The 12,326-nt window shown below is 49.3% G+C and overlaps 1 protein-coding gene across 3 annotated transcripts in view; it reads left to right on the forward strand.

Annotated features, from left to right (window-relative positions):
• Positions 1–12,326, forward strand: part of MOCS1 (molybdenum cofactor synthesis 1) — a 261,645-nt gene that overhangs the window by 60,676 nt on the left and 188,643 nt on the right. For all 3 annotated transcript variants that reach the window (XM_078647327.1, XM_078647326.1, XM_078647325.1), the window contains exons 3-4: positions 7,479–7,646; positions 9,602–9,766. In XM_078647327.1, coding sequence (XP_078503453.1) covers positions 7,479–7,646; positions 9,602–9,766 — 333 coding nt within the window. The remainder of the gene's footprint in view (positions 1–7,478; positions 7,647–9,601; positions 9,767–12,326) is intronic.

A 12,326-nucleotide genomic window follows, 5' to 3' on the forward strand; every position in this document is an offset into this window, starting at 1 on the left:
CCCCTTATAGCCTGCGCTCCTCTCCATTGCACCGTGTTCTCTTCCCCCTTATAGCCTGCGCTCCTCTCCATTGCACAGTGTTCTCTCCTCCTTACAGCCTGCGCTTCCCTCCATTGCACAGTGTTCTCTCCTCCTTACATCCTGCGCTCCTCTCCATTGCACAGTGTTCTCCTCCCTTACAGCATGCCCTTCTCTCCATTGCACCGTGTTCACTACCCCTTATAGCCTGCGCTCCTCTCCATTGCACCGTGTTCACTACCCCATATAGCCTGCGCTCCTCTCCATTTCACCGTGTTCTCTTCCCCCTTACAGCCTGCGCTCCTCTCCATTGCACCGTGTTCTCTTCCCCCTTACAGCTTGCGCTCCTCTCCATTGCACCGTGTTCACTACCCCTTATAGCCTGCGCTCCTCTCCATTGCACCGTGTTCACTACCCCATATAGCCTGCGCTCCTCTCCATTTCACCGTGTTCTCTTCCCCCTTACAGCCTGCGCTCCTCTCCATTGCACCGTGTTCTCACCCCCTTACAGCCATTGCTCATCTCCATTGCACCGCATTCTCTTTCCCCCTTACAGGCTGCGCCCCTCTCCATTGCACCGTATTCTCTTCCCCCGTACAGCCTGCACTACTCTCCATTGCACAGGGTTCTCTCTCCTCTTACATCCTGCACTCCTCCCCATTAGACCTTTGTTAGAAATGGGATTTCTAGCGAGCTGAGACTTGCGCCAAAGCGAGGCAGAAACCACCACTCTATTCAGGATAAGGGAGTTACACTTCTAAAATAACCTCTGCTCACCCCCTTGGTAGCTTGGCACGAGCAGCCAGGCTTATCTTAGAGGCAGTGTTTAAAGCATTTGCACATAACCAAAAGTAAAACAGTGTACGCACTACAAAAGGACACCACACCAGTTTAGACAAATATCCAATTTTTATATACTGAAGACAAGACCAAATACGATAAAAATCCGCAAAACTATATTTCAAAATCTTCACTTATCAAGATATGCTTTAAAAATAGTTCCTTGATGTCGATAGCTCCGTCCGGGGCTATCACAGCGTCGTGAACAACAAATCCAACAGTTCTGGCTGGTCGCGGGCCAGCTATGGTGTTGAGAAGACCTGCAAACAGTGCCTGTGAGAAATGCAGGCCCTTAAAGTTACTCGCGTTGCAGGTCGTGCTCCTCTCTGATGGAATCAGGAGCGTTGGCGTCGGCAGGCGTCGGTTGCAAAGTGCAACGGTGCGGTGCCCCCAGGTCGCTTTGCGACCGGGGTCGCTGTGCGAGATGAAGGCGGTGCGCGCCACGGTGCTAGCAGGTCACGGTGCAAGCAGCGGTGTCGCCGTTGCTGAAGGGCTGTCGTCGGCTGACGAACTGGAGTCGACAGCACCGTCTTCGGTAGGCCAAGGCTGCGGTGCATGATGATGGCGGTGCATCTTGTTACTATCACAGCGTCGTGAACAACAAATCCAACAGTTCTGGTTGGTCGCGGGCCAGCTATGGTGTTGAGAAGACCTGCAAACAGTGCCTGTGAGAAATGCAGCCCCTTGAAGTTACTCGCGTTGCAGGTTGTACTCCTCTCTGATGGAATCAGGAGCGCTGGCGTCGGCAGGGGTCGGTTGCAAAGTGCAACGGAGCGGTGCCCCCAGGTCACGGTGCGAGATGAAGGCGGTGCGCGCCACGGTGCTAGCAGGTTACGGTGCAAGCAGCGGTGTCGTCGTTGCCGAAGCGCTGTCGTTGGCTGACGAACTGGAGTCGACAGCACCGTCTTCGGTAGGCCAAGGCTGCGGTGCATGATGATGGCGGTGCATCTTGTGACTTACGAGCGGTGCCCTCGAACCACGGTGCAAGCAGCAGCGTCTATTTCGGTGTGGAGCGGCGGCGTCAGGGAGGCCAAGGCGTCCTCATGAAGCAATGCGGTGCGGAGTGCGGTGCCCACAGGTCGCGGTGTGAGCAGCGGCTCGGTGATGGCGTCAACAGTCATCGTCGGTGAGACCAAGGTTGCGGTGCAGCATTGCTGTGGTGCTCTCTGGTGCCAAAGCTTCGGCGTGAAGCGAGGCCCACAGGTCGCGGTGCAAACAGCGGCGCAGTGGTGGCGTCGTATTTGAGACCAAGGTTGCGGTGCGGCGTTGCCCTCTGCAGTGCCTTCAGGACACAGAGTCGGCAGCGGCGTCGTAGATGTCGTCGAGTTGCTTTTTCTCTGTTTGCAGCACAAAACACGCAGTCCCCAGTGCTGCGGGCAGAAGAGCTTGAGTTCTTTGCTGTTCCTGAGACTTCGTAAAACAGGGGCAAGCTCTACCTCAAGCCCTTGGAGAGACTCACAAATTAAGTTGCAGAAAGTCCAGTCCAGGCCTTTCACTGCCCAACACAGAAGTAGCCACTGCAGGTCAGCCCAGCAAAGCACCCAGCAAAGCAGTCGTTCCTTTTCGCAGCTTCTCCGGCTCTTCTTCTTGGCAGTCTTCTTGTTCCAGATGAGTTCCAAAGGTCAGGGGTCCGGGCCCCAGTATTTGTATCCAAAAATCCTTTGATCTTTCAGGCAGAGGGTGTCTGTGCCCGGCCAGAACCAGCTCTGCCTTCTCTGGTGTGATTTCCTGGCAGGATGTGGAGACTGCATTGTCAGAGGCAGACCAGGCTCTTTGAGATGCAAGGAAATCTCCTCCCCATTCCCCCATTGCAGCCCAGGTTTATTCAGCCCTTTCCTGACCTACCTAGACTATCTGGAGCCCCTCCGGCCCCCCCAGCCTTCTGTCATTCAAAACCCAGACAGGCAATCCACATTCCAGCAGAGGCACACGGGATGACTGAGCAAGAAAATATCCACTTTCTAAAAGTGGTATTTTCAAATGCAGAATGTAAAAATCACCTTCACTAAAAGGTGCATCTTTAGATTCTGAGTTCAGGCATACTAAATTGTGTTTTCTTACCGAATTCCCTGGGCCAGTTATGTTTAAAAGAGGTTATAAAGAAACCTCCCATTCTATCCTACGGGGAACTGGTAGCCTTGCAATAGTGAAAAACGAAATTGACTGTAATTCACTATTAGGACATGCCACACACACCAGGGCCTACCTTTCACATACATTGCACCCTGCCCACAGAGGAATCTTGGGCCTACCTCAGGGATGTCTGACATGTAAGAAAAGGGAAGGTTAGAAACCAGCCAGTGTGTGCACTGGCCTAGTCGACATGGCAGTTACAAACTGCGTGCAGACTCTGCAATGCTACTAACGGGGGTGGCACAACCAGTGCTGCAGGCCCCCAGGTAGCATTTGATTCACTGGCCCGGGGTAGCATTTGATTCACCGGCCCTGGCACACGCAGTGCACTTTACTAGGGGCTAACAGGTAAATCAAATATCCAATCATGGAAACACCAATCCATAACACAATTTACACAGAGAGTATATGCACTTCATTACTGATTAGCAGTGCCCAGAGTCCTAAAACCAACACAAACAGGTCAGGAAAAATAGGAGGAAAAAGCAAAAGGTTTAGGGATAACCCTGCTAAAAAGGCCCTATCCAACAACCGTGTTCTCTCCCCCTTACATACTGCGCTCCTCTCTAATGCACTGTATTCTCTCCCCCTTACATACTGCGCTCCTCTCCATTGCACTGTGTTCTCTCCTCCCTTATAGCCTGCTCTCCTCTCTATTGCATTGTGTTCTCTCCTTCTTACAGCCTGTATCTTCTCCATTGCACCGTGTTCTCTCCCCCTTACATACTGCGCTCCTCTCCATTGCACTGTGTTCTCTCCCCCTTACATACTGCGCTCCTCTCCATTGCACTGTTCTCTCTCCTCTTACAGCCTGCGCTCCTCTCCATTGCACCTTGTTCTCTCCCCCTTACATACTGTGCTCCTCATCATTGGACCGTCTTCTCTCCCCCTTACATACTGCGCTCCTCTCCATTGCACCGTGTTCTCTCCTCCCTTTCAGCCAGCGCTCCTCTCCATTGCACACTGTTCTCTCTCCTCTTACAGCCTGCACTCCTCTCCATTGCACCGTGTTCTCTCCCCTTACATACTGCGCTCCTCTCCATTGCACTGTGTTCTCTCCCCCTTACATACTGCGCTCCTCTCCATTGCACTGTGTTCTCTCTCCTCTTACAGCCTGCGCTCCTCTCCATTGCACCTTGTTCTCTCCCCCTTACATACTGTGCTCCTCTCCATTGCACCGTGTTCTCTCCTCCCTTTCAGCCAGCGCTCCTCTCCATTGCACACTGTTCTCTCTCCTCTTACAGCCTGCACTCCTCTCCATTGCACCGTGTTCTCTCCCCTTACATACTGCGCTCCTCATCATTGGATCATATTCTCTCCCCCTTACATACTGCGCTCCTCTCCATTGCACCGTGTTCTCTTCTCCCTTACAGCCTGCGCTCATCTCCATTGCACTGTGTTTTCCCACCCACCCTTTGCGTCCTGCAGTCCCACTTCCACCCTGTCCTTTTTCTTGCACCCTACCCTCTTTCACTACAGTGCCTTGTACCATCACCTCTCCTGCAAAGCTGATAATGCCATCCTGTCTGCTTGTATAGAATTTAATGGAATGATTTATAGTTTATCAGTATGTGGTGGTTCTAGATAACTGATTTGGACACTATTGGTGTGTTCATTTTAATTGTCGATTATACTATAAGCGCCGGGATACTCTCTCGGGTGATTTGTGCGCTATACAAATCAATATAACAAAACAACCATTCCTTTCAGTTGGGAAGGACAGTTTCAGAAGTTACAGGTCCACTGTTATGTCCATGGAACTTGCGCCTTGACTAGTTGGCGGTTTGATAGTCTTATATCAGCCTTCAAAGTATTGGATTCTGAACCAAACCTGTACTATTGTCGTGTAGTTCCTCCCAATCCGTAGGACCTGCACATTTGTTGGACAAAAACTTTGGGTGAGGTACCTAAACTGATTCCGAGCTCCCCGTGTATATATTGGCCTGGAGACCAGCTAGCTCATTTTGCCACCATAAGCCCCCCTACCCTTACCAGGGAGCAAATAGTTTATGGCAACCATTGAACATGAGAACCCTGACTGCTCGGGGATCGTGGAAACAGATCAGAACCTTTCGCTCAGTCACTCGTGCTTTCTAGTGTTCAGAAAACTATACAGAATACACAGTGGGACGGTTTCAATATATTTATTGAACCAACGTTATTCTTGCATAGAAAACATCTGCTGCAATAAACACTAGCGGATGAAAGGGATTATTTAGCACCAAGAGCATAAATAGTAAATACAGTGCTACCATGGTGCTAAAACAGTGTATGTGAAAGAAACACGTTCGTTATAAATTCCTTACCTTAGAATTAACCCCAGTCGTCAGACTGGATCCGGAAAGTTTTTTTCGTCAGCAGTACCTCTGCACGTCGGAAGGTGGAGTCGGTCGGCTCTGCGTTCGTCGTTGACGTCGTGTCGCCGGGATGACGTTGCGGTTGCTACTTAAACGACGCCCTCACGTGCTGACATCAGTCCTTTCTCTTTCCGTGCCAGACAGTGAAGATCCGGACAGAGCGACTTTTGTCAACGTCTTTTTCAAGTCTACGACTCCTGGTGCACATAGGGATGCCCGGCTTCAAGGCCTGCAGTTCCTGTACCCGACTGATGTTTGTTACTGATCCGCATCGTGTGTGCCTCTTTTGCCTGGGGCGCGACCATGACCACGACCCCAAGTTCGGCTCCGACTGCCGGTCCATGGCTCCGAAGGCTTTGCGTGAGTGGTCCCGAAAGCTTCTTGAGAGCCCACAGTCGTCTCGGCACCGTTCGAGGTCCCGGTCGGGAGGGAGGTCGAGGGACCAGTCGCCGAGCCATCACCATTTATCCAAGTCTTCGCACTCTGTGTCGGGTAAGTCGAAGCATAAAAAGAAGTAGAAAAAGCGTTGTCGCTCTTTGACTTCTCCCCGTCGGTCGGCTGACGCGATGAGGGATGCAGACGATGCCCCTCCTGCAGCTCTGCACGCGGAGCCCAAAGAGTCGACTCTGTGGTTCCCTCCCTTCCTGGGACCCGTAGCAACTCCTGCCCAGCTTTGTACATTTTACGAGGCGATGCATGCCATCTTTGGGCAGCCCCACTCCGCTGGCGTGCCTTCGGGCCCTGCGGACTCGGTTGGGGGGTTTTAGGTCTTCTCCGCCGACGGCTCCAGCCACGGCGCTGCAGGCCCCCCTTGGATCCAGGCCTGGATCAGGATCGGCGCCGGTAAACCTTACTACACCTCCACCTGTGCCTCTGGCACTGATTCCGCTACTGACGCCAGTCGTGCCCCCGGCCGGCGTCAACCCCGGCCTCCATCCTGATGTGGATCCGGAGCCGGACGGCGTCGCCGGATCCAGCGCTGAGAGGGGTTTTTCTGTCCCTGTTCACTCCTGGGGTCCCGTTTCAGCCAGATTGGCACCCAGAGGAGGAGGAGGAGGACTTGGAGGGGTCAGGTGACCCTGTGACAGATCAGCTCGACTCAGAGCAGGAATGGAGAGAGGAACTAGGGGATGCCAGTGGTCTAGACACCTTCCCTGACCTTGGCATGTTGTCTACTCCTACCGTGGCTACGGAGGAGGGAGCGTCATACTCAGAGGTGTTGCGTAGGGTGGCTGAGGCCCTCAACCTCGAGCTCCCTACTGTGGCGATCAGGACTAACCTCCTGACAGAGGTGCTTCAGCCGGCAGCGAGCTCTGGGGGTAATTCAAAGGTAAGGAATCTATAACTAACTAATGTTTCTTATAGATATATAGTTTCCGAAGGTAATTAACTTGTTCATATATGCAGGCATAGAAACAATGCAGTAATCGGGCGTACTCCTACTAGGCAAAGCCCTACTCTAAATGTATCTGGAGTGTGTGTAGGTCTGAAGCCAAGAATTCCCCCAAGGGGCAAACCAACTCTGTTACCTGGCTGGAGAGACTGTAGGAGTCCATCTTAATCAAGAACTGAACACCCCCTCACCGAAATGTCAGACTGCTGCGTGGTGAAGTCTCAGCATGCAAGGGGCCCTCTGTGCCCGCTGACGTGCCTCCTCTGTAATCTATTGGGATGCTCATTATTTATAACAGAAAGCAGCCTTGCGATATACATGCAGATTAGCGATGTTATGGATATGTAGATAGCTCTGTCGCCCCGCGGATGAAGATAGAACTTTTGCAGCTAATGCGTAAAGAGGCCTTGTACATGATGTTCGAGGCAAAGTGATAATGTTGTGCAAAGCTAGATGTGTAAACAAAGTAATTTCAGAGAAACTATTCCAACATAGTTGTGCATGCAAATATGTGCCAAAGTTCACTTCAGAAACGTTATTGTGAAACCGAGGATAAGGTAAGAAAAGAGCAGCTTCACTACATGGGTCTAACCCGGGGATATAACACCCTGCTAGAGAAAGTATCTGCATATGTGTTCTGTTTAACTGTTGGGTATCCGAGTACCCTTTTGATGTTACACTGCTCTTAAAATAATTGTCTGAGGAGATGTTTAATGTATGCATTCATCTTACTTTAGGTCAATACTGTATGCCAGAGGAAGGAGTTCAGCTCACCCCCAAAAGTGCGCTCCTAACTACCCAGGAGATCATTACCCTCGCTGGACTTTTCGTGAAAGAAGGGGTGGACAAAATCCGACTGACTGGTGGAGAGCCCCTCATCCGTCCAGACTTTGTTGACATTGTTGGTAAATATTGGATTTTGGGTGCACTAATCTAGAACGAGCCTAATGTTTTAATTATCGTAATGGCAGAGACTGATCCCTGAGACAAACAGATGAGGCTTTAGAATGTATTCCTTAAGTGGTGGGGCTTTAAGTTTGGTATGACGGATATGCCACATGCACAGGCGCGTTAAAATCCTATGCGCGCATGTGTGCACTATGATTAGAATACTTTCATCGCACATGCGCACAGGATAGGGAAACCCAGCCCACCGTAGACGATATCGCGGTTCCATACCGAACTGAGAATAAATGTATAAACATAATTTATTAGCGGTACATCCAGTCTTTTCTGTGTCGGTCAAATAAAGACGACTCTAGTCAGTTTAGAGGTACCACGATAACGATCTAGACTGTCAGTAATGGCCGCCGCAGAATGAGGGTTTAAACTCGATCTCTCGAGCTCACCTGTCACGAGTCAGAGCCATAATTCAATTAACTCCTAATTACCCATTTAACCCCTCCACATAAATGGCGCCCCTCCCGAGCTTCACAGTATCACGGAAGCCACGGACGAAGGAGGAAGCACCGCTGTGCTGGGGGTTAATTGAGTACGGCACAGCCGAATGGAATAGCGGACTTTAGCTCCACTACCTATCTAGTGTAGATAGATCTAGAAAACATTCCTTTCTTTTGTTCCTTTTTTTTCTCCCCTTTTACAGTTTGTATCCTCAATGTACCCTTCGTTCCAAAGTTGGCTCATGGGGCACTGACTCAAACCACCCTGAGTATGTAACCCAGCTAGAATTATCGCTTGATTTTGTGTGTAGTTCCTATGATATGTGTTGTGGTTTTACTGTTTTGTCCTTTAGCACTTCACCCACAGGGTACTTTCAAGCACAGTCTTGGACACTATGTACCATACTCCATATATGTGTGTTCTTTCGTTTCCTTTTTTTCCTTACAGGTGACCTTTAGTCCTGCGCTCTGGGATCCGCGCAATTGTAATTCTGTGCTCTTATCTTTTCAGGCTTATTACATCAGCATTACTGATATAGCCAGGAACTCGTATATTTATAATTTATATCTATACACATTGATCATTGCTTAGTACATACACCCTTATTTTTTGTGGCAAAACATTAGTGAGTGACAGGGGGATCAGTCCCCGGTCCTGACGAAGGGGCTTGTGGCCCCGAAACATGTTGACCCGCACAGGAGAGTAAGTCCATTAACCCACTTTATCTCTCCGCTTCACTTTTTTTTAACAATACCAGCCAGTGTTTATTAAATAGTTTTTTCTACCACTAGGCCAGGTATTTTTTAACATCACTTATTTAGTATCACCCCTGACCCTACTGACACTCACTCCCACTCACTCACATAGCACCCTCAAAATAAAAGGTGCTCCAGCGTAGTCGCTTGTCGCAGCACTGCCCCGTCCCGCAGCGGGGCGGGAAGACCCCAATGATGAAGCATGACACCAAATGCCCTTTTGGTGTGTGAGGGGTATTTTAACACATATTGTGTATTCCATTAACACCTGGTTATACACAAGCTCTACGTAAGGTGGACCTTGTTGATTATTTGTACTATAGAGAATACTGCCATAGACTACAAAGGCAATGATTCATTATGAAGGGCTTTAGAACAGTAAGCCCTGCGTCATGCGTCACAGATCAGAAAGTTGATTTACTGCCTGCCTTCTGTCTCCTGCTTCAGAGCGAGGCAGGGAAGGCAGCCTGGGACAGAAGCCCAGACTTTAATGCATCGATTTGTTAAGAGAAATGATTGGTCTCTAAATAAATCAATCTACTTAATATGTGTACAAGAATATGAAATAATTCTAGTGGCGTACAGCCCTAATGGAGAATCAGCCCCTGATTCCATCCCACGGACTGATGTGACCTGTTCTGTGTATGTCGGTGTTTTGCTTCCTTTCTTTCTTTAATGGCTCAATTTTCTACTTATTTTCATAGCACAACTACGGAAGCTTGAGGGCCTCAAGACTATTGCCGTAACTACGAATGGAATAAACCTTGCCCGGCAGCTGCCCAGGCTGAAGGAGGCAGGGCTGGATGTTCTGAACATCAGCCTGGACACGCTTGTACCAGCAAAATTTGAGTTCATTGCGAGGCGTAAAGGTAAGTACATCAAGTTTGTAATTCTTGCCAAATTCTGGTGGCCTTGGATTTCTTGTATTAGTTTGTGCGAGTGAGGTAAATAGTTGGTTAAAACCTATTACTGCAAGTTGGCTGATTAGCTGTGAGAGTGTGTGTACAATTTTGCAAGTTCATCAGTTGAAATCGCATAAGTGAGGTACTTTGCTGTTTTGGTCTGCTTCGGGTCCCATTGGTTAGGAATCCTGCAATGCACACACAGCTTTAAAAACCTTCTCTAAACTATGCTGCCAGTAAATTGTTTTTGGAAGGGGACCCAGTCTATGGATATCCTTTATACACACCTTGCTCTCTGCCTGTGTCGCCAACCATCCTGGCTGTTTCTGCTGCTGGTCACCAGGATGCATGGAATCGCTTCCCCGGCGCTCCACCTTTTTTTGATTATAATTCGCATTGGTGATCACAGTTATGATTGTCTAAAAAAAACCTGCCTTCCGCCAGGTGCGTTAATAAGACTGGCTGAAAGCACTGTTTATGCAGCTGTGTTCTCTTCTTCTCAACTGATCCAAGTAGGGATTGCATGTCTTATGTGAGGAAACTTTCCTCTCAGTGGTTAGAGTTCTTTCTCTGAGGGATCCTGTCGCAATCAATGAAGATAGAGCTTTTCTCGGTCTTAAAGTTGGATCTCATATTTCAGGACGTCACTGACTTTGGCACAGAGGAAAGAGAGATTTTGGACCTTCTGTAGTACGCGTCTTGGCATCACGTGTCTCTTTCAGGGATCTGACCGCTTCTGCCTTCCAAGGACCTTCACTGCCTAGTCATGATGGTAGATCCCCCTAGTACATGCCCATGGAGGACCTTTCCATTGGATAGCACCTGGTCGCAAGACTGTGTCCTAGTACAAGACGAGGCCCTCAGCCCTGATGGAGGCTGTTTCAGTGACACAAGGTAGTGCTTAAGCCTCAGGACATCATCACAGAGGCTCACACCATCCTACACGTCATCGCTCTCTGAGTTGGATCCCTCAGAGAGGCTGCTGCTGACTCCCTCTAAAAGGCGCTGGGTTTAGGTTGGATTTTGTTGCCCCCAGGCGGAATATTTAAGAAACAATGTAGCCTGGTACATTTGTCACCCGAAAGGCCTAAAATATGCAAACCAATCACTGGTACCCAAATTTTACACAAGAAGGTGAGAGAGAATTCTACTCTGTTTGATGATTTGTTTTCTTAGAATGCCGTTCATACAAAAATCCTGGGCACATATGTAATTATGAATGCTTTTCCACAGACTTGGACAGTACCTGATGAATTAAAATCTGGCTGTCCTTCCCATCCTAAAAGAATACTTTGGAGCCAACAGCACTGGCTAATGAAAGACCCATCCTCCAGTTGCCACGTCTAGTCAAACGTTTGGAGAAGATTTTAGAATCGGTTACAGGAATGTGTGGAAACCAGCATGGTTCTGACGCCCTCCCAGGCCAGTGTTCGCTCAGGGAGCAGGAAGGAGGTAGAACAAATCAGGTAGACCTCAGATGCGGGCACTCTTTTTATTGGACTTTGACCCCGTAGATCACCACACATTGACATCTAGTCTGGGTGGTCTTGGTGTCCAGGACACAGTGCTACCCTGGTTTCAGGTTTTCCTAACCTGCTTTGCTTGCAGCATTTGTCAAAGTCATTATCAAGTACCACTGAGTCCATTCTGTCCCTTTTCTTTATTTGATCTGTGCTGTCTGGCTCACATTTTTGCTTCTTTCATTCGGCTACCCCTTCAAGACACATGCAAATGCATGCAAAAGCAAATGTGCTAGATTACTCGCAATTCGGCTTCCGGGAAGGACACGGAACAGAGACGGCTCTGTTGATGGCAAACTAGGAGCTTAGGAGCATTCTGGATGCCGGGGGGAAGGCCGCCTTGATTTTGTATCGGCGGCCTTTGACATGGTAAACCACGACACTCTTCTCATCCGGCTCAAGGAGGCTGGAGTGCATACGTCAGCTCAGGCCTTGCTAGCATCCTTTCTATCCAACAGGTCCTTTATGGTGGAACTGGGAGAAGCAAAATCTAAAGCCTTTAGGTCCCCTTGTGGGGTGCCCCAGGGGTCGTCACTAAGCCCCACCCTTTTCAACCTTTACGTGGCGCCCTTGGCGGCTATTATCAGGAATTGTGGCTTTCTCCCAGTTTCATATGCAGATGACACTCAAATGGTGGTCTCGATCTCCAACAATACTTTAGAAACTGCGACCAGGTTCAAACACTGTATGGAACAGATCACTTGCTGGATGCAGTCTAACTGCCTCAAGCTGAACGGAGACAAAAGCGAAGTGATGCTGGCAGGTTCTGGCTTACAGTCCTGGTCCCAGGAGTGGTGGCCAGACAATCTGGGGCAATGCCCTTCACCAGTACACAAGGTAAAAAATTTAGGCATACTCATTGATGACAAATTGTCCTATGAAGCACAAACTTATAAGCTATCATCCTCGATCTGGTTCATCCTGAAGATGATCAGGAAACTACTACCGTTCATCCCTCTGACCTCATGCAAAACAGTAGTAACAATGTTGGCTTTATCAAGGTTAGA

This window comes from Lissotriton helveticus, chromosome 6 (assembly GCF_964261635.1).
Source record: "Lissotriton helveticus chromosome 6, aLisHel1.1, whole genome shotgun sequence".
Lineage (NCBI taxonomy): Eukaryota > Metazoa > Chordata > Amphibia > Caudata > Salamandridae > Lissotriton > Lissotriton helveticus.